The sequence below is a fragment of the Pimephales promelas genome, chromosome 6, assembly GCF_988280905.1.
Source record: "Pimephales promelas chromosome 6, fPimPro1.hap1.1, whole genome shotgun sequence".
In the NCBI taxonomy this organism is placed as follows: Eukaryota; Metazoa; Chordata; class Actinopteri; order Cypriniformes; family Leuciscidae; genus Pimephales; species Pimephales promelas.
In genome coordinates this window covers 27,726,006-27,749,437 of record NC_142774.1, presented here as the reverse complement: position 1 = coordinate 27,749,437, position 23,432 = coordinate 27,726,006, and the positions used below count along the sequence as shown (strand labels likewise).

Genomic DNA, 23,432 nt, shown 5'->3' with positions numbered 1-23,432 from the left:
CAAGCGTAGAGTGCAAGTTTTTTGCTAGTCTTGCCAGGCCAAGTTGTTATTGTTCAGAAAACATTACTTGATAAGGACATTCATGTTAGTGTTTCCAGGTTTGACACCAGCAGGTTCAAAGGAATAGTTTACCCAACAATGACATTATTTTGTTACATCATACTTTTCCAAAATCTTTGAAACACAAGTTAAGATACATTTAATAAAACCTGAGTGATTTCTGTCCCTCCATTGAATGGCCATTCCACTAATATTTTGATGTTTCATACGGAAATACATTGTTAAAGAAATCCATATAGATCGATAGTTTTAATCCAAGTCTTCTGAAGAGACTCAATCGCTTTATATGATGATCAGATTTAATTAAGGCTTTTATTCACAAATAAACATTGACCAAAGCACATACATGGTCAATGGAAGATGAACGGATCTATTTTTGAATGACATGAGGGTGAGTAATAGTTTATATAATTTGTATCTTTAGCTTTGAAAAATAGATGATTTTCTGTTGCGTAAAATGTCCATTTTCGGTGGAAATGGGAATAAATAAGCAGTTCTTCAGCCGAATAAGCAGATATGGCAGGCAACAATCAGTTCTCATCACTGACTGCAGTGTGAGTATGCTTGTGGTCATCTTGTTATTGACCTCCTGTCTGTGTTCGTGTTTGAGGTCATCTTGTTACTGACCCTCTGTGTGTAATTTTGCTTGTTGTCATCTTGGTACTGACCTCTTGTGTTTATGATTGTGGTCATCTTGTTCCTCTCTTTGTGCACTCATTGCACTTATTCGTTCTTTCAGATCTTCGTTCTCTCTCTTTAGCTCCTGAACCTCGCTGCTCTTTTCATCCAGCTGTCTCTCTAGAGACTGTAAGCGGTTTTGCTGCTTCAGATCCTGAGAAGGAGACAGGGAGAGGGAGAGAGAGAGAAGTGATGCATCCCTTGAGACAGTGTAATTGTGTGTGTCTGTTTGGGTTCTGTGTGTACCTGCTGTAGGGCCATCATTTGTGTGTGTGTGTGTATTTCGTTCTGAAGGTCTTCGATCTGCTGCATGTGTCTCTGGGTGACCTGTCTCACCCACTCTGTGTGCTGCTGGGTCAGCTCTCCCTTCTGCTTGTCTACACACACACACACACACACACACACACACACACACACACACACACACACAAACAATAGGTACATTAGATCAGACATGCTTACAAAAAGGTCCTTTGCTCTACTTTAGGAGTCGTGGCACTAGATTGTGCTGAATGCAATGCATGATCATCAATTAATTTTAAGGAATAATATTGTTTTAGCACAAACTTGTTTATAAACCTTTCACATTACGAAAGCAATTTTGTTGTTGTTGTTTACAGGCACATCATTTTCTAATTAACATTCACATGTACTCTGATAAAGTAGAGCTATGGGAATATTATCAGCATAATATGAATAAACCTTTTAACAGGCCAAGATATCGTGCTTTTCTTTTCTGCCTGCACTTTCCATTTATCATGCTGCATTTTAGTCCTTTAATTAACATTATTTTTCTTTTTATGTTAATGAAAATTATGATTGCAGATAAGGCAGGGAGGAGTTAGATAATATCCATATAAAAAAATAAAATAAAGCCTTTTATACAACAAAAATGTAAATTAAATGCCACAAGTCAAAAGATTTGCCCTTGCTAAGCATTCAAATTTCAAGTTTATCATGGCCTGCCAAATCTTGACAAAAACAATAGGTTACTGATCGTTGCGCATGAAGGTGCCTCACTAAATTTGATTTTGGACCGATTTCTGAGACAGCGTGACCGTTTAATGATCTACAGTACTGCAATGAGGTGCTACTGAAAGTTTTCGTAAGCAGCCTACATAGCAACTAAAAAATAAACATGTTTGAGACTTTTCTACAAATAGAAATCAAAGTTTTTTTTTCACTTTTTATTCCAAAAATGTAACTTTAAGGTTTGCAAAAAACTTTCTGTATGAGGTGTGATGGTTACCCAGCTGTAGTTTGTGCTGAGTGAGTAAGCGATGTCTCTCTGACTGAAGTTCTTCATTGGCTTGTGTTTCCAGGGCCTGAAGAGCACGCTGGTGATTTAACCTCTCCACACGCAACAACTCTTCCTCTCGTTCACGCCACCTCCACTTCTCCCTCTCCTCTTCCCTCTCTCCTGTAGCCTTTCCATCCTCCTCATCCTCATCTTCCTCTTTCACCACCTACAGAACAAAGACAACACAAAATTAACAACAGTAAGAGTTAAAGGATTAGTTCACTTTTGAAAAAACTTTTGCTGATAATTTACTCACCCCCATGTCATCCAAGATGTCCATGTCTTTCTTTTGTTTTCATCAAAAACCTTAATTTCTTTTCGACTGAAGAAAGAAAGACATGGACATCTTGGATGACATGGGGGTGAGTAAATTTTCAGCAAAAGTTTTTTCAAAAGTGAACTAATCCTTTAAGAGTCCAACTGTTTTTGTCCACACAATATCAATCAATAGGGTCCAAAACATCATTAGACCCCATTTACTTTGATTATACAAAAGAAAATGAAAAAAAACTAGGCATTTTTCAAAACATCCTCTTTTGTGTTCCAATGATTGGAAACCCCTTTAACGTAAATCTCTGTTATAATAATGATGATAATTATATTATTAATCATGAGAAATATTTTTATATCCTGATATCACTAGTGTATATGCACCTGTAATTGCTGCCTTATCAGTCTCTCTTTCTCTTGAATGGTGGAGTGAAGTTGAGATCTGAGTGAACTGTTCATATCTCTTGTCTTTTGGATCTCCTGCTTCATTCTTTCCATCTCTCCATTGGCGTAACGTCTCTCTCTCTCTCCATCCAACTTCTCAGAGAGTGCTCTCCTCTCGTCCAACTACGCACAGAGATGGAAAAAATAATGTGTGTATGATGGGTCTGACCGTCTGAGTACACTAACATTGTGTGTTACCTGTGTCTGCAGTTCTTCTACTCTGTGTTGCCACTGTTGGTTTAGCTTTCTGATCTCTTCTTCTCTTTCTCTCTTCAGTTCCACGATCTGATCAGAGAACTGCTTCTCAAACTGTAGCCTACACACACACACACACACACACACACAAACACACACATATTCCAATAAATAAAATTACACCCTCTACCAGTGGTGTAGTACGAACAAAAAAAATGATTTCTTAAATTCAGGAGGTCCTTGGCTTTAAACAGTTTTAAAAACCACTGATCTGTAGATCACGTGCTCTGTCTTTTTCTCCTGCTCTCTCTCCCACACACAACGAGACTTTGAAGTCATTTTTACCTGGCATTGCTTAAGCGCGTGAGCGTCTCCACTCACTGACAAGCTTCCCTGATGCCTGTTAACTATGGTAAGTTGTTAAGGGTGGAAAAGGTAGAAGGATAGAAGTGATAACGCATCAATAATGACAAAGAATCGCAGGTTTTAGAAAACTTCATGGGATACAGTTAAAGGGGAAGCTACAGAAGGTCCTGGTTGCGTATGTAACCCACCGTTTCCTGAAGGAAGGAATGGAGGACGTAGTCGACGGTCGACTGAATGGGGATCGCGTCAGAGAGCCTATGTTCTTCGAGTACTATTGAATGAGCCAATGTACTCCACTCCACCCCCGCTCGCGGGTATAAATACAGAAGTGGATGCACGCACTAGTTTCTTTTTCGTTGAGGAGCCGAGTGTAACCCAGAGTCAGTGGTGGTCCAGCGATAAGCTGCCACCTTCCAGTGCCTAGACAAAAGCCTCCTGATGCCCCTGCAATTTTAAGGCGGGGAAGGACAGCCCGTAGGTCAAGGAAGTCACTGCTGTTCAGAGGCAGCTGCAGGCGGACGCCCTCGACGACAAAAAGACGGAGGATCTACGGTCTCGGGTGGAGGCAGCAGCAGGTCATCGGGGGAGAATGTGCTGGATGGTCTCCATCTGCTTCTGGGCGGCCGAGAACTGCTGGGCAAAGTTCTCAACTGCGTCGCCGAACAACCCAACCAGGGAAAGGGGAGAGTCCAGGAACCGAACCATGTCCACTTCTCTCATATTCGCCGGGTTGAGCCAGAAATGGAGCTCTAGCAAAAGAGTGGACAAGAGCTGGAGCACAAGAGTGGACATCGCCAGAACAATAGCACGAGCTGCAACCTTCATGCCCCGGAGGGCAAGGTCAGTTGCAGTGCAGAGCTCACGGTCTTGACTACCCTCATACATGTTCATGAGTGCCTGGGCCTGGTGGACCTGAAGCAATGGCATGCAGAGAGGAAGCGGCTTGCCCACAGGCTTTGTACGCCTTGCCCATGAGAACGAACGATAACTTACAGGCCTTAGAGGGGAGACAAGGACCATGAGGTGGCGATCGCTGGACACAACTGAATCGCAACAGACCGTTCCACTGGAGGGATAGCCTTGTAACCCTTCCCAGCTCCCCCATCAAGGATAGTGAGGGAGGAGGAGTTACTCAGGCGTTTTCTGGCAGAGAAAGGTGCCATCCATGCCCTTGTCAACTCGTTATGCACATCAGGAAAGAAAAGAACCGGAGTGGCGGGCTAAGAACCAGACCGACCCTCTCCGAAACCAATCATCCAACCGAGATGGTTCGGGACACTGTGGAGGGTTCCACACGAGCCCTACCGCCTCTGCAGCCTTTTTCAGCATAGCTGTCATCTCTGGATCCGGCTCGGACAACGCTGGTCTGCCAGAGGGAGGCAGCGCAGCAGAGTCATCATCTCCAGAGACCAGCTCCCCATCCGATGCTGCGATGGACATCCTGTCCTCTGGAGGGGCCCTGAATGAGATGGCTGGTCGGTCCACCCCGGAGGGACGGGCACGCTCATCGGGGAGCTCCACCGGCAGCGGTGCCAATGAGGAGTGAGGGATCTATAGGGCTTTGCCGGGTGGATTACCCCTCACTGTCATCCTTAGGTCATCCTCATTCTCACAAACGAAAGCGAGTCTTGACCTCAGCACCGAGATGGTTATATTTCCTGCAACGGGAACATGACTCATCCACAAGAGCTGCCTCAGCGTACTTTAAGCCCAAACACAAGATACAACTCTTGTGACCGTCAGAGGGGGACAGAGCCCTACCACACCCAGAAACGCATGGATGGAATGGCAACTTGAAAAAAAACGCAAATGCACCCGTGTTGCTCTTACAGAAATTACAGGCTCCAAAGCGAAAGGCAACTAGTGCGTGCATCCACTTCCGTATTTGTACACGCACGCGGAGTGTGTGATGCGAATCACGCACGCCAATTACATTGGCTTGTTCAATAGTACTCAAAGAACATAGGCTCTCTGACACAATCACCATTCAGAATTTATCACGGTTTTCATAAAAAATATAAATCACACCGGTGTGATTAGAACACGTAGATTGTGTAATCCTGTTGAGGTGTTTAGTTGATATCCGATAATCCGCACATAGTTTAGGTAACTATAAAGTTTACTTTAATCTTAGAATATTGTTGGTGCAAATAGTCCCCCAAAGTTTTTGAATTTCTCAGCTTTGAAGCTATTAGTCACATAGCCTAGGCGATTCGTGCCGAACGATCGATTTTTCGCGTGCAGGTCATTGGGTGAATCCGTCCAAAATGTTACAAAATATACAATTTTAGCCTTCTGTTAAAATGACTTTTACTGATCGATCGACTTCAAAGAGGACTTCAAAGAACAGCCTCTGATTCACAAAAAGTGCTGTACAACACTGAGATGTAGTTGCAGAGGTGCAGTTGCTTATATGCTTTAAATTAGTTTGTTTCACATAATAAAAATTGATCAAAGAAATATTTTAATTGACTGAAATGATCTTGTCTCATTGTCATTCAGACACACCTGATTCTCTCCTCTATACCATGATTGGACTGTTGTAGAATGTCTCTCTCTTGCTGTAGAGCAGAAATCTCTGCCTGTAACACTTCCTTCTGTGCAGCAAACTCCTCCTGTGGGACACATAAAAAGAAAGGTCGACACGGATAGATAGATTCATGGATGGAAGGAAAGATCCATGGATTAAGGGAGAAAAATAAGTAGATTGGTTGCTGGGTGAATGTTGATGTCTTTCTTTCCTTTGAGCGGCACAGATCTGCTGAGATCAGCAGAACCTAGTGCTGCCATAAGGGATTTGCAGATTTGTGTGTGCTTGTGACTATGTGTGATAGAGCTGTGCAGTAATGGAAAGGGACATCACTGACACTTTGTCCTCATGTCAGATGGAAGTGTGTGTTGAGCAAACTGGAGCGAGAACCTGTATTTGCTGCATACTCCTGTGCAGGTTTTGCAGTTCTTCTTTCACTCGTACACACTCCAGGCCATATGCTGACTGCCGCTCCACCTCTGCGCACTCCTTCTCTCTCTCTTTTGCCCTTTCCTCCTCCTCTTCTCTTTCTTTCTCCAGGGTTTGAATCACCCCCTGCAATTTCGCCATCTGCAAGCCAAGAAAACGCAGATCAGGAAACATCCGTAAGAACCATATGAGCATGTGGAAACCACTCAGGTGTGATATAAAAAGAAGAAAGAAAATCAATTTCAGTCAGAACAGTGGTTCTCAACCTTTTTTGGGCCAGCGCCCCCTATCCAATATCCAGGTCCCTGACCGCCCCCACCCTTAACTAATGCCATGTTATGAGCGAACAAGAACGAGTTGGAGTTAAGAGATGAAATAAGTACAAAATTGTAATTTATTAATACAATTAAGCTATACTCCACAATGATTAATCTCTTCCTCTCTAGTTAATTAATTTAACTAGACAATTAACAATTAACAATTAACAATTAAATTAACATTGCCTCACTGAACTCCTTCCAAGCTTGAGTTTTTGCCTCCAATACTGCTACCTGTCAGCTGCCTCAGGAGTCCCACAAGCCAACCAGGCCCGATTGGACTCCTTCTTCAGCTTGACGGCATCCTTTACTTCCGGTGTCCACCACTAGGTTCGGGGATTGCCGCCTCGACAGGGACCGGAGACCTTACTGCCACAGCTCCGAGCAGCCGCTTCGACAATGGAGGTGGAGAACATGGTCCACTCGGACTCAATATCTCCAGCCTCCTTAGGGACCTGATCGAAGCTCCGCTGGAGGTGGGAGTTGAAGATCTCTCTAACAAGAGACTTGGCCAAATGTTCTCAGCAGACCCTTACATTATGCTTGGGTCTGCCGAGTCTGTTGAGCTTCTTTTCCCACCACCACCACCAGATGGTGATCAGTTGAGAGCGGACATACGGCCGCAGGTCAGATAAAACAACCACAAAGTCGATCATCGACCTGTGGCCTAGGGCGTCCTGGTGCCACGTGCACTGGTGGACACCCTTATGCTTGAACATGGTGTTCATTATGGACAAACTGTAACTACCACAGAAGTCCAATAACTGAACACTGCTTGGGTTCAGGTCAGGGGGGCCGTTCCTCCCAATCACGCCCCTTCAGGTATCACTGTCGTTGACCATGTGAGCGTTGAAGTCGCTCACCAGAACGACGGAGTCCCCAGTCAAAGCACTTTCAAGCGCCCCTCCCAGAGACCCCAAGAAGTCCGGATACAGAAGTTCCTTCTGTAGGTGGTGAGCCCACGGGAAGGCATCCCCACTTCGCTCCTTCGGGCTGGGCCCTGCTGGACCCCGTGGGGGGAGGCCCGGCCACCAGGCACTCGCATACGAGCCCCAACTCTGGGCCTGGCTCCAGGGTGGGGTCCTGGCTGCGCCATAACGGGTGACGTCACGGTCTGACCCGTCGCCTAGGACCTTAGTCTGACCAGTCGCCTAGGAACTGTTTGCCTTGGGAGACCCTACCAGGGGCATATATCCCCGGACAACATAGCTCCTAGGGTCGCTCGGGTACTCAAACTCCTCCACCACGTTAACGTGGCAGTTCAAGGAAAGGATTGATTGATGTTATGATGTATCATTATATCAAATAAATGCTGTTCTTTTGACCTCGAAAGGATCCTGAAAACATTTACCTAATAATAATAAATTCTAATAAAATAAAATAAAAAAATAATAATATAATAAAATAAGAGACTTCTTTCAAACATAAAACATGTATTGACCCCGAAAGTTTGAACGGTAGTGTACAAAACTAGTGTGTATTACAGTGAAAAAAATCCTACAAACAAAAAAATATATGAATTGCAGTAGTAGTGTCTGAATGCTATTATGCCACTGTTTCTACTTTATCTCTGTTGTGTGGTAGAAAATGCAGGGCAAGCACATATTTCACTGTTTATTGTAAAAGCTACAGCGAAGAAGCCTGATGACCAGCTTAGGGATCATGTTGATAAATACCAACTACATGTTTATAAGCTCATTAAGATGTCACAAGAAAATTGAGTCATTTGTGTGTAGCAGTGATTCTCAGTTAGTGGGTCATGTCCCATTCTTGTCCCCATAGGGTTGTGGATTGCAGGTCCAACAAAAGAACCGCCAGTTAAACAAGCAATGTTGAAGTGATTGAAACAGGAGGACATAAATTGTTTGAATCACAGCAATGAGAACTGTTAGTTCATTTCTAATAAAACAATTGTTCATGAGGATAATTTATCATAACATTAATGTCAGCAATTCAGCAGTACTGTCACACTGTGTGTTCTTCATTCTCAAAGTTTTGCCAAAGTGTCAGCATGGTGCACAGCGTGAATCAGATTACCCGCTTTTCAGTCCTGTTAATTTGCTCACAAAGTTATCATTTGTAAAATTGCTTTCAAGATTCATAAATCACTTCGCAGGTGCTATGTAATCTGCATTGGTGCCATTGAAGTCTATGGCAGCCCATAGAACCATAAAAAGTTTGGCACACAGATAGAGGACAGTCTGAACTCTCAGATAAAGGTAGAGTCTCTAACTCAATCCATCTAGCACCTACAAATGTTCAAATTTGCACTTATGTATCTTTTGAACCATAAGTCCGAGCTAGAAACAAAATTATTTTTCCCCTGATGATTCAATTGCACCCCTTATGATATGGTGTTCGAACATACTGTTTGTCCGATTTTCATGAAAATTTAACCAGATCATCTTCAGACCATGCAAACAAAAGCACATGGAATTCTAGTTGATTAGTCAACCTGTGTTTGAATTTTAGGATGGGCAAGCCAAAGTGAATGTGAGGTTATTTCTCTGAAACACTAAAACGTATTTAGACCAAACTTGGTTATGACAGCCATGACCAGAGGGTACCTGCACAGTTTCGGCACAGCTTGCCAATAGAGGGCAATGGGGTGCCACCCTCCCTGAACCACACACACAAAATAACAATAATAACTATTATAATTATAATAATAACAACAATAATAATTATTATTATTATTTTAAATTGATATTTACTTGATATGAAAAACAATCATCTGTGCAAAATTGATGCTTTCCCTATGTCTCCTCTGCCTGTTCGCATGTCTCAAGTTCAACTCTGGGTAGGTCTGTGAAAGCAGTTTAGCCAATTGCCGATTTAAACATTCAAGATATGACAAAAAATGTAGCCAATCAGTATACTCAAATATATTCCAAAGAGGGCGATTATTTTATCGCCCCTAGCCAGTACTAGGGGATGGATAAAGCAAACCAGCATCTCACTAGTTAAGTTTTGATGGATGACATTTGTAATCAAGGTAAAGACACAAGCATATTTCACTACGGACAAGTGCTTTATAATGTACTCATGAAAGGAGTGTGTTTTGCAGGAGTTTGCAAGAGTCGGTTGTGTTTATATGGACATCAGATGCTCTAAGCATAGACAAGAACACTTATTCAGACAGAGGACCTGTTCACTGATGCTGTTGCCTTCAGATCACAGAGTTTCCACACAATTAAAATGGTTTTAATTTTCATGCGTTTAGTATTTTGATGTGCTTAATAATTCTGAATGGATCCGTATTGTATCTATATGCAGTCAGGTCAAGGCTTGTATAGATACCTGTTTGGTATCGCACATTAACATTGTTATTTACACCACTGGTTAGTAGATTAGCTTTAGTAGATCAATTTTTGGGTATACAAGCAAATTTACAAAATTTAATAAACGCAAACTTAAGGACCGTGTTTACAGTTAGTAAAATGACACAGTATGTCTGGGAAGATGTGGTGACATAAAAGGCACAATGAAACATTGATTTATTGAAACAAACTGTATGAAACAAACAGTCAGGCATCCTAGCATTGGTTTTGTTCAAGGACTGTCCATTGTGGGATTTGAACCTAGAACCTTTTAGTAACCAACTTAGATCATTAGCCTCTAGGATACCACTGCTACAATCCATACATTTGACAGGATTGACAAATGGTTTCCTGATATATAGTACAAACTTTGATGAGACTTGCTTCTCTGTGACACAGCACTGAAACAACAGTCTAGGGTGACCAACAATCCTGTTTTCCCAGGACATGTCCTGTTTTCACGTCCTGTTCCTGGCTGTTTTTTAAAAAGTGATGAAAATGTCCTGGTTTTCAAAAAACTGCTGGGAAAGATCAGCTCAACAGCAAAATATAGATGGGCAAACAAGGAGGATGAGGAAGAAAAACAGGATAAAGTGGAAGAAAACTAAAGATATAAATACATTTTGTTAGTTCGTTTTTGTAAGTTTGTGAGAGCTATTTTTGTTCAATTCGGAGGCATTTCTTTTAGTTTTTTATTATTTATATATGTATTTTCCTAATACAGAAGAGACATTATTTCTATCATTATGTCATTCATTATTTTTGAAACCTGTCATAATTAAACATTGAGTAACCTCTGAGAAGCCTATCTGAATTTGTGTCTTGTAATATAATACATTTCTATTTATACAGAGGAGGACATGTACTTTAAATGTATTGAAATTAATAAGGCATCTTTGAGTATCATTTGAGTAATTGTTTGCTGGGCCGAGTGTCCTGGTTTTTGGTAATCAAAATATGGTCACCCTACAACAGTCTCATTCCAAGCTATCACTTATCAAGTATAATACTTCGTTATCATAACCCAGTTTCAGTTAGATGAATCCCTCTGCCTTGGGCCCTACAAATGTTCTTTTTGTTTTCTCATTTATCATGGGCATGTGGAGTGCTCTGGGCCTCTGTGTATTTAAGCAGAAGGACTGAGCTTGAAATGTATATAGTTCAAGTTATTTGTGGTGACCTGATTCATTAGTAGGTCAGGAATGTTATGCAAACATATCTTAGACTGTTTTGGTTTTTGAGAGGATAAGAACAGGTTAATCTTTGTAATAATTTACCTCTGTTTTGGACAGCTGTAGTTGGTTGCTTAGCTCGTCCCTCTCCGCCTCTAAACTCTTTCTCTCTTCTTCTTCGGTTTGCATCTGCTCCTCAGCCTGCACTCAAACCAACATAATAAAAAACTATTATCTCATTATTTCATAATTAAAAAAATAAATTAGATCAGGCATCAGATCTTTTAAATACTGCTTAGTAGGTACTTGTTCTGTTTTAATTGGGCAAATAGTACACTTACCATTTTAGTAATTTATATTTATGCGATTGTTAGAAGCGTTTATCCAAAATGACTGCCATTGCATTTAAGTATATTTTTCTCAGTTCATGCAATCCCTGGGAGTTGAACCCATGCACTTGGTGTTGCAACTTTCATGGACTACTGTTTCGGCTAAATAAACACTTGCACACAATTAGGAAGTTTATAGAAACAATTTCTTGTAACAAAATAATTATAATATAGAATGAATTAAATATTACATAACCATATTCCACTTTCCCTAACTCTTAGAGTTAGTTCTCCCAAAATGAACATGTCATTCTAAACCTTCTTTCTTCTGCGGAACACATAAAGAGATGAATAAATCTTCCATAAAACAAAAGACAGCTTAAATTTCATGCACTATATCCTGATAACTCAGGTTGTATGAGTTGTATGAATTTTTGCCATTTTTATTGTTTTATTTTAGCACTTTAATTACATGAAACAGAATAGGTTGTTTCATGGAAGAAAGAAAGTCAAGTGGGAATGATGTGATGAAAGAATGATGAAATAAATGACAAAAGAAGTGTTATTTACAAGTGTTTTTTTTTTTTGTTTCTGTACCTTTCAGGGTTTTTATGCAACTTATGATACGATGGCTAAGCTCTGTTCACAAGGGTGGGCCAAGTTTTTTAACACTGAATATGCATCATATGTTAATGTGGTTCTGATTTTGAAATGACCCATTTTTGCAGCTTAGTTTAGACAATTGTTGTCTAAATGGACTGGGTTTGGAGCTTTGCATTATGAATATGATGTATGTCTTTATACACAGCAACACAAGAATTCCCTGTAACAGTAAACACAATAGTATAGATGAGTAAAAAAAAAACAGATTATGTTGGTTAGACATTTTCTAAAGACATTCTTACAAATCCTATAGTCAATCTTTTAATCGCCTTTTTTATTGGAAAAATTAATGTAAACACATTGGCCATTTCAATATTGCCAAACAATATAAAATCAACATAAAATTGAGAAACAAATCAAGAGAGAAATCAAATCAGAAAGTCAGAACTGACAGCCAGCCTTTCACACTAGCAGCAACAGGAGCAAATGGGAATTATTCACAAAGCTAATGCATCAAGATTTATGTCATGAAACTGAAACCGGTTGTTGTACCTGCTGTGTCTTCTTCTTCTCTGCATCCAGCATCGCGTGCGCATGCCGCAGCTCACTGGCATGTTTGCGTATCACTTCTTCCAGTGCTTTCCGAAGCTGTTCTTTCAGCCTTACTTTCTCTTCTTCCATCTTCTGCTGAACCTGTTTCTTCTCTTCTTCCAGCTCCTGTCTGTCATTCTTTCTCTCACTCTCCACCTCCTGCTGAAGGCGTCTGATCTCCTCAGTGTGAGCACGCTGCAGCTCCAGACGCATAGAGGATAGAGCATCTGCATGCTGAAACCCACACACAAAGCTTAATGATATAAAACTGTAATCCTGTAGTTTCAAAAGAATGACAAAAAAGGGGTGTCAGTTTTGATGATTTAAGATGTTCTAAGGGTTTAGCAGTTTCTGTGCATACTAACTAATGCTTTAAAAGAAGGGTGTTTGATGGAGAGCCTGTGGAGTAGTTTTCCAGTGTTTATACTGTTCTTATGTAAAGTTTTAATTTAAATATAAGGTAGGGTTCTCTGTTTTATTTCCTGTAAGGAAAGGCGTGTAAGGTAGGGGGATTGAAGGGGGACTGCTAATTTGAACTATTTATGGAAATGTTTGTACAAATCTATGATGGTTTTATCCATTCTATTTCTTGTACTTGCTGATTTGTTTTAAGTATTGTTCTTAAAGAGTTAGTTAACCCAAAAAAGAAATTGATCCCATAAATCAATCACCCTCTAGCCATCCAAGGTGTATATGACTTTCTTAAGCCAAACACAGAGTTACATTAAAAATATATATAAAAAATATAAAAAGCTCTTCAAGCTTTATAATGGGAGTGAACAGAGTTTTTGAAAACGGATCCATTCATCATAAAAGTAATCTACATGGCTCCAGGAAGTTAATAAAGGCCTTCTGAAATGAATCAATATGTTTTTGTAAGAAAAATATCCATATTTATAACTTTATAAACTTTGATCACTGGTTTCTGGTAACGGCTGTACATGAGTCAAGTGACCTCTGACCCGACATATGACGTAGGATGTAGGAGTAGTGTAAGCTTAGGTGAGAGTAGATGCATTGTTGCGGTACAAAATAGTACTGGGCAACAAACTCAAGCTCCTGCAACATTTTTCTTTAAAAATTCTCGTTTTAGACTTCTAATTTGTGACCGGTGTTTCTCTGCGCTTCCACATTCGTCAATACGTCATGCGTCGGGTCAGAGGTCAATCTTCTGCCGGAACTAGACTTGCATACGGCCGTTACCGAAAGCCAGTGATTATAGTTTATAAAGTTATAAATGTGGATAATCTCTTCGTTTCAGAAGGCCTTTATTAACCCCATGGAGCCGTATCGATTACTGTTTACACCTAGGATATGAAACCTTAAAATTGTCCTTTGGAAAAAACTTTACCAGGCACAAATAGTCCTCCCTTTAGATGTTTTACAACTACCTGAATTAATCATGAATCACAGTAGGAATACATGTTTTCGTTTTCGTTAAAAAGCATTTATTAACACACTGAGTAACTATTACAATTATGTCTAAATAATAAGATGTTTACATGTAAATTTAATTCGTTTATTAATCATTTACTTGCACTTTCTAACTGATATTTACGAATGGTTAACTAATGATTCATAGCATCCATTTAGTATGAAGTGTTACCCTTTTATCTTTTTTATACAACAATTTAGTTAGTATTTTTTATATTTCTAATTAGCTTTAATTTATTTTTATTTCAGTTTTAGTCATTTTAGTACTTCACCTTATTTCAGTTAGTTTCCAAGGCATTATTTCTATATTTTTTTTGCTAAAGTTTTTCATCTAATATATACAGTATATATATATATATACACTGCTCAAAAAAATAAAGGGAACACTTAAACAACAATGTAAAGAAAAAAGTATTTAATAAGATTATTTCATTGATTCAGATCTATGATGTGTTATTTTAGTGTTCCCTTTATTTTTTTGAGCAGTATATATATTTAGTAATAGAAATTAGTAAAAAAAAGTAAATAAAATATACAATATAAAATAGTAAAAAATATATATATATATATTTCTATTACTGAATATATATATATATATATATATATTTCTATTACTGAATATATATATGTATATATATATATATATATATATATTTTTTTTTTTCAGTAATAGAAATATATATATATATATATATATAAATATATATATATATATATATTCAGTAATATATATATATATATATATATTTTTTTTTTTTTTTTTTTTTTTCCTATTACTGAAAATGATTTTTAACAGTTTTAGTAATGTTGACACGCCCCCAGACTTGAAGAAAATCCTGAGCTTCCCCATTTGCAATTATGACACTTGGTGCCGTTCATGTGCATTAAACTCACAAATGCAATCTTTCCAACATGACTTGAACGCAACAGTGAAAGCATGTGGGCATGGCTTGCCTGTTTCAGCATGCGGGCGTGGTCATTAGATCGGCCACTGTTCTGAAGCTCCAGCTCTTTGTTTCGAATCTTGAGACGACTGAGTTGAGACCTCATCTCTTCCACTTCAGCAGAGACCCTCACCTGAGATGAACTCTGACTCATTAACTCCTCTGCAGAAATGAGAAAAATAATAATTAGATCAACGGAAGCAGAACAATCAGTGAACAAGGTTGTAATCACAGCAGTCATATGACAAAGACAATAATTTCAACGGAGATGAAGAAAAAAAATCAACAATAGAACAATTCACATCAAACAGACTGTAAACGATGAGTGCTGACAGTATGTTGAATGATAATTAAGGCTGTTAACTTAATGTTAAATTAGTACAATTAATTATATATAAAATAATGCATTAAACATTATGCATTTAATCATGCCATGTAATCCCATGTTTAATTTCTGTAAAAATGGATTACCCTACACTCAGTGCAATTCAAGCTTGAAGTATCATAATTATGCTTTAGCTCTGATTTGTGAGATGCAGACAGACGCAGCGCAAATGGAATGGAACAGAATTTTCAGAACTAGAGACACATTTTTCAAATTTGAACTTGACAGCGAAAAACCACTAAAAAAGGGATGTAACACAACATGCAAAGAGGCCATCTGATACAAGTCTTATAAAACCAACAATTGTAAAACAATAGTACTGACAAAACACTGAAAATGCTTCTTGTGTCTACCTTAGAAAGACAAACTCGATTTCAAAATGAATGTCTGTGGACTGTAAACTTCTGTTTAAAGAGCACCTATCATGGATTTTTGAAAATGACTGTTCATATGGTGTGGAATATAGCTCTAAGGGAATGAAAACATCCTGCAAAGATTTATATCTATAAGTGCACCGTATATAAAGTTATTGCCTTTCAAAAGTGAGAGTCGACTCTGAGTCTATGAAATGAATTGTTTTTGAAACGAGTCATTAGCTGGTTCGTAGTGACGTAGATATATACTGGCCCAGTTACTGCGCGCGCAGACGGAAGTGTAAACTTGAAGTCTACACATTCAAATACTTCATCATAGCATCATGTCGAGAAGACGCTGTGTTCTACGTACAATGCAAAGATAGTTCAGCCACTTTGTTTTCATTTACCAGGGACGAGCATGTGAAGAATCGGTGGTTAGAGTTCATATTTGCAACGATACCACAACAGTATAGCCCGATTGTGTTCTCATTATTTTATTGACGAATAACGTTAGTTCAAAAACAAAAATTAATTCAAATGTGGATTCGCAAGAGGTTGTTCCTGAAGGAGGGCTCAGTATCTTACTTACCCAGTGTATATGGATCAGCTTCCTCCTTCGAATCACAACCTGTAAGTATTATTAATAATTGTTGCTTTTATGGGTTTTGGACAGTGTTGTTGCGTCGGGGCGCGAGGCAGTATGTGTGTGCGCGTGTATCTGTGTGTGTGCGCGTGTATCTGAGTTACGCTCAGCACAGCTTCTAGGTCTCCAATGTCAATTTTTTTTAAATATGTGAAATGTTTGTCGCTGTTATTGGAGTTGTCATAAAGAATAGAGCGTCTTGTAGTACTGCAGTGCTTTATCAATATGTTTATGCGTTATGCTAACAAAAAATAACTGACTGGGTCTGTCATCAGACCAATCACCGCCGATTAGCGTCACGCAAAGTAGTGGTTTGGAAAAATGAGTCGTTGTACGAATCATTTGGGAGTCGGTGAGCAAATCAGTTAAAAATATATGCATATTATAAGACAAAATAAAGTGTTTTTTATCCTTGCATGCATGTTAAACTGTTTTTGGGAACTCCTAAAACAAAAATAGGAACATTTCAAATGCTATGATAGGGGCTCTTTAATTATATGGAAAAAAAACAAACCTATAGATATACTAACTTTGTAAAGCCACTTTTTATATAGACTATTTAATGATTTACTAGGCTGTCTTTAAAATATCTGTATTTAGCGGTAATTCATTTGATATTAATTATTTAGCATATGCAAATAATTTGATAATAAGAAAAAAGATACACAACATGTGTACCTGACTTGCTCTGTAGCTCATTCTCTTGCAGTAATAAGCGTTCTTTGGCAACAGCTAACTCCTCCTCTGCTTTCTTTGCCACAACCTCAGCCTCAGCCACCCGGCGTCGCCCATCCTCCAACTGCTCCTCCATGTCCTGGAAGAGAAAAGAATAACTGAATAAGCTATTACGATTGCTTATAATTAGGTTTAGAGAATGGGTTAGTGGAAATCCCTCACCCGAAGTATTAACTTTCAATGTATTACTTGTACTGTTTGTGATATGGACATGAATGATACTTCAAATCATGAGGCTTGTTGAGGAAAAAAATATATAACTTGCACTGAAGGAAGCTATATGTAAGAGCCAGATTTAATAAACATACTTAATGATAAAATTATTATTAACTGATATTTTCTTGTTTATAACCTAAGAATAAAGTTAAGAAAATTTGGTGGACCTAATTTCTTTAGAGTGTTCTTATCTTTATTCTTAAAGGGATACTCCACCGTTTTTTCATATTAAACTATGTTATTCCCTTAACTAAGACGAGTTGATATATATACCGTGCACTCTCAATCGCTCTGGTGCGCGAGACACTTTGATAGCACTTAACTAGCCCAGTTTATTCAATATGGACAGTGACACAAAATAAAACTTTGCGCTTTTCTAAGCGTGTAAAATGGATAACTGTAATGTATGGCGGAAATACCACAGCAAGTGCTTGGGAGCACTTCGACTCGGTGCAGTAATATCATCACTTGTGAAAACTCCTCTCCCCCTCTCACTCTCCGGAGTGATGATATTACCGCGCTGAGACCATAGATATATAAATGCGCCGACTCAAAGTGCTCCCAAGCACTTGCAATTCTGCCATACAATATAGTTATCCACTTTACACGCTTAGAAAAGTGCAACGTTTTATTTTGTGTCACTGTCATAGGTCGAGTGACACGGCTCAAGTAACTGTATTGTATAACCCATGTTTCAAACTTTAGGTAGTGTGTATAAATAATATCTGTAAACTTATAAAGCTCAAAGTTCAATGCCAAGCGAGATATTTTATTTAACAGAAGTAGCCTACATCGAACGGCCCGTTTGGACTACATCCCTCTACTTCCTTCTTTAATTACATCAGTAGAAAATTTTTTTGACTAACGTCCGCCCACAGGAATGCTCCCTCAACTCCCTCAACCTGTGCACTTCTTATAACTTAGGCCCCGTCCACACTACTGCGTTTTCGTTTAAAAACGGGGAATTAAAACGAATACGATCTCCGTCCACACCAGCGTTTTATCTGCGTATTAGAAACGATCTCCGTCCACATTAAAACGACTGAAAACGCGGACCACGTGACCATTCACCAACACTGGGCATGCGCGTGCCGGTGTAAACAGTGAATGACGAATCAGGGAAGGATACGTCATGACTGATAACACCCAATCATAGAGCCAAGCGTCAGCCTCTGCGTCAGCGTTTCTGAAGTTCTCCGTTTTGTCTCGTCCACACTAAAACGCCCTCCGGATATTCAAAACACAAAACGCAGCTGCAGAGTTTCTAAACTTCTCCGTTTTAGGTCTTCGTTTTTCCCGTTTTAGTGTGGACGGGAGGTGCAAACGTAGCAAAAGGTCTCCGATTTTAAACGAAAACGCAGTAGTGTGGAAGGGGCCTTACTGTGTTTACTCAACTCTTACGGTGATTTTCTGAAGTAAAACTGATGCTTCATCTTTTGTGTGATGTACAATAAACTTTATTAAACTCATCAATATCTGTCTGATCATCATTCGGACCTGGTCCAAAACAGCAGACTTGTAACGTTAGGCTATTAATAAATAATGGATACATACAATCTCTATACAGCACTCTGACTTTGTAGGCATTATTGTCCGACTCGAAAAGAACACCGTTACTGAGAGTTTCACCGCAAGCTCATAAAGCTCCGCCCCCTGTGCCGACAGCAGCAGCTTATTTGCATTTAAAGGGCACACACTAAAACAGCGCATTTTTCTGAGCCCCAAAAAATGACAATTTAAAGATGCTGTAAAAAATGATCTGTTGGGTATTTTGAGTTGTAACTTCACATACACACTCTGGGGACATCAGAGACTTATTTTACATCTTGTGAAAGGGGCATAATACGGGACCTTTAAAAAGGGAAAACATGGAGGTGTTTGGTCGCTTCTCTGCTTGGCCCATATTGAATGAACTGGCCTATCTTATTTTAGAGCTGTAGAACAGTCGAGCATCCCTGTGTCCTACTCCCTTCAAAGGGCAGAGCCCTTGAAGTAGGGACTTTGGAGTGAGCATTGCTCTTGCGTGCCACTTTGTAGCCATTTGGAATGCACTTGGTGAAGGGAGCAATGAAAGACAATGTCATTTTCTCATTATTTTCACCTAGGATGTTCTCAAGACAACGCAACACGGTGTTTATCAGCTGAGTAGCTGTTTCGTACGACAGAAATATCTTATTATTGCTGTTAACATAACTTCCAAATAAATATATATTTTATAAAAAAGTTTTTAAAATATTTGTTATATATCTGCGTGTCAGTGTATTTTACTGCTCTCAACTTTTTTTGAAATACCACGAACAAAACAAAACAATTTAAATCACTGGGTTTGTAATTGAACTCAAACTCTTGGGACCATGTAACGGCCTTGTGGAAGGGCCCTTCATGGAGAGAGTTGTTCACTTTCGTTTGGGACAACCCTACAAATGGCACCCCTTTCCCAAAGGGCCCTTTAAGGGCGCAAAAATGCCGTTTGGAATTTGCCCTTCGAGTCTACGACTCTATGATTACATCACAGCAGCGGCTCTGAGTTTGCAGATCTGAGGTGCCTCTGATTAATTTTCTCAACAGGATGTCAAGCCAAAACAGAGAAGAGAGGGTGTTACTCATCTCATGCTGTCTGGCATTTTTAGCCACGTCCAATGCGCATTAGCCACAGTGTATGTAAAAAGCTGCGTCAGAGATGGTGGTGTCGAGGTTGCATGCCTAGCAACTCTTACTTATTTAATCACGTGGGTTTATCCTGTTCTAAATGCAAAGTGTAATTACTTACTTTTGTGTCCCACATAAATAATAATAAAAAAAAGCCTATGTTATTTTTATTTTGTGCAGGTTCTGTGCAGACTTTGCTGTAGAAAGACTGGCAGCAGATCTGTGGGGTATTGTCACAGACTGTTTAAGTCGGGTATGCCATCTGTCTCTGCACAGCTGTGTGTCTGAGTGACGGTAATTGTGGGTGTTTGTCTGATCCCTCTAATCTCAGTCTCAATTAAGATTCGGAAGTGTCAGTCACAGCGGTAATTACTGCCCCCTTACAATGAGACGAACCCCCCGCTGAAAGGTCAGTTACACATGGCCACTCAACTAAATTTATGTGAACTGGCTTGTAAAGCAATACTGATTTGTTTGTACACAATGATTTTTTTCCTCTCACTATGCATAAATAGGAAAATGTATATCCACCATATATACACTCACCGGCCACTTTATTAGGTACCCCATGCTAGTAACGGGTTGGACCCCCTTTTGCCTTCAGAACTGCCTCAATTCTTCGTGGCATAGATTCAACAAGGTGCTGGAAGCATTCCTCAGGGAGTTTGGTCCATATTGACATGATGGCATCACAGTGTTAACGAGCAGTTGGACAGGTGTACCTAATAAAGTGGCCGGTGAGTGTATATATATCCATGAATTACCAGGCCTCGAAAACACAATTTCCAGTTTTTGATAAGGCTTGTTTTTGAAATGTAAAAAGAAAACATGAAAATCTCATTAGACAGCAATAGTGCTCGACAGCCCTGATAAATCTAACAAACATAAAATACCATAAGTAAAATTACTCTCAATTTCGGCTGGTCCCATCAGGGATCTCCATAGCACGCAGCTTCATCATCCACATATTTATTTGGCATATCGTGAGCTTAGAATTATAAGGTTCTATCTCCGTTTAGGGTAGTTCTGAGATATTGAGCATCAAAGTTTTTACATCCCACCTGGCAAAACTGTAATGTAGTAAAATTTTCTATTATAGCTTTATCTATCTATTAATCTTTTTTTTACAAAAATAACACCACACAGGCATTAATAAACACCTAATGGACCAGATTATGTCAAAAACTCAATTTCGACCAAAAGTGGAGATAGAACCTTATAATTCTAAGCTCACGATATGTTTTATGCAGGAAAACTAAATAAAAACTAAACATATTAAAAATGAACACCCGCCAAAAAAACTGTATTGCAATGAAATTAATGGTCATATTTTAAAAAACTAACCAAAAATAAATTGGTTTTAAAATAAAATAAAAAAAACATTAAAATACGCTTAGAATACGGCATTAAAATAATCAATGAATAATAATGATAATAATAATAAATACATTAATAGTAAAAAAATATAATAAAAACGTTGAAAAAAATAGTTACTATAAATATTAAAAAAATAAGAAAAGAAGAAAATAACTGTTATTCTTTATTCTATTATGGGAGTAAAACACTTCCAATGTTAAGTAAATAACAATTTCCTAAAAAAAATGCAATAAATAAAACACAATAAATGAACACAAAGAAAGTAGAAAGGAAAAACATTCAAGATAAGAAATATTTAAGGGTGTGATTGTCTCAATTCAACTGGCATGGGCAGATGTGTCAACAATTGAATTTTAGACTGTGTTTGGGTATTCATATGTACCTCTACTCTCTCCTGAAGTTTGCTGCAGTGTCTGTTGCTCTCATTCAACCTCTGTTCTCGAACCTCCAAGTCTGTCTCGGCTTTTCTCAGCCTCTGCTGAAGTGTTGCATTCTGGGACTTGCGGTTTTCTTGCTCTCTCTGGTGCCACTGGTTGATGTGTTCATTAAGGCTCTGTTGTAGTGTTTTCTTGGCTGCCTCCTGCTCCTCCCTCCTCTCTTCCTCCACGTCCTTCACTCTCTTCTTCCACTCCTCCAAATCTCTCTTCCATTCCTTCTCGGCTCTCTCCTTCTCCTCCCTCAGAACCTGTAGCTCCTTTTTCACTGTTTTCAACCTTTCTTCACACTCCTCCTCTACTCTTTTTCTCTCCCGTGACTCTCTATTCCTCTCTTCTGTTTCTCTATTCCTCTCCTCGATCTCTCTCTTCCTCTCCTCCTCCACTCTATGCATCTTCTCCTCCTCTCTCTGTCTCTCTTCATCTCTGGCTCTGCGTAGCTCTTGGCACTCGTTCTCTAAGCACTTGTTTTCTTCTAGAGTTTGTTGTAGTAATTTGTGTTGGTTGTCTCTATCTGTCTGCAGATTCTGGTAGTCCCTGCGCAGATCAGATGTCTCTTGGGTTAGCACAGCTATGCGCTCCGCAAACTCTATTTCAGTCCTCTGTCCACGCTCCTCCACCTGAAATGGACACACATTCACACATCCTAAGATAATGAAGTGATTCAATCCAAGTTGTATTAAATATACTTATAACGAATCCATATACAGAAGATATATGTGTATGTTTGACCACTTATGTTTTTACTTCCTCTACGGTGGCCTGCAGCTCTAGAAGGCGTGTCCTCAGGATATATGTTGACTCCTCCTCTTCCTCATCCTGACCTGTGGTTGGCTGGAGGCTGCCCTGTGTCTCCGTGGCAACACGGCGTAACGATTGCAGAGTTGCCTCTTGCTCCTCATTCTTAGTGTTTAAAGAATAAATGACCTATAAAACAAACATGATTAAATATTATTAAGATAATAATGTAATCCACAGAAAATGTATCCACATTGTGAATTGCAGTGCCTGTATTCCAGGTGTCCAGCGCTAAGCTAACAGTCTTGTTTTGGCTGATGAAATCTTCCATCTCTCTGATCCAATCAGTTGTACACCCACAGTTTGCAGTTCATCTAGTAGGCTACATGTGTGTCTGTTATAATGCGCAGATGTCTGTTTTAACCTTGGTTGTGCACAGCTGTTCGAATTTGTTTGGCACTTTGACAGTGGTGTCCCATGGCATCTCCCAAGCATTAGAGGCACTAATCCCAATTTTTGTTGTGAGAATGTCTAAATATGTTAGATGAACTATTTTCATAAAATAAAATTAAAACAACATGAAAACTAACAGTTTTAAACACGCAAGATCTCTGCATCACTTCCTTAAATAGAGGATTTTAAGATCTGTTGAACTGATATTTAATCTATTGAATCTATACAATTACCAATCCCACCCAGTCTCAAACTCCCATATTTTGTGCACATTTTATGAGGTGTCTAAATCGTACGATCGCACTTGTACAAATTCGTATGAATTATTGTTAAATATGTATGAAAAAAGTGTGAAATGTCATGAGATCAGACATAAAAACAATAGTGGGTTTAACATCAAGATGTATTGTCTGATGCTAAAAAGTATGTTTTTATAATGTAACCTTCTCCTTGGTCAGTTTAAG

At 39.1% G+C, this 23,432-nt stretch overlaps 1 protein-coding gene across 1 annotated transcript in view; it reads right to left on the bottom strand.

Moving 5' to 3' along the window:
• fam184b (family with sequence similarity 184 member B) overlaps positions 1-23,432 on the bottom strand; it is a 39,420-nt gene that overhangs the window by 6,172 nt on the left and 9,816 nt on the right. The window contains exons 2-14 of the mRNA XM_089132324.1: positions 22,525-22,704; positions 21,726-22,397; positions 17,045-17,180; positions 14,993-15,144; positions 12,566-12,838; positions 11,187-11,282; positions 6,234-6,413; positions 5,822-5,928; positions 2,951-3,068; positions 2,693-2,875; positions 1,988-2,204; positions 985-1,115; positions 729-892 (exon numbers count right to left, since the gene is read on the bottom strand). Coding sequence (XP_088988450.1) covers positions 729-892; positions 985-1,115; positions 1,988-2,204; positions 2,693-2,875; positions 2,951-3,068; positions 5,822-5,928; positions 6,234-6,413; positions 11,187-11,282; positions 12,566-12,838; positions 14,993-15,144; positions 17,045-17,180; positions 21,726-22,397; positions 22,525-22,704 — 2,609 coding nt within the window. The remainder of the gene's footprint in view (positions 1-728; positions 893-984; positions 1,116-1,987; positions 2,205-2,692; positions 2,876-2,950; positions 3,069-5,821; positions 5,929-6,233; positions 6,414-11,186; positions 11,283-12,565; positions 12,839-14,992; positions 15,145-17,044; positions 17,181-21,725; positions 22,398-22,524; positions 22,705-23,432) is intronic.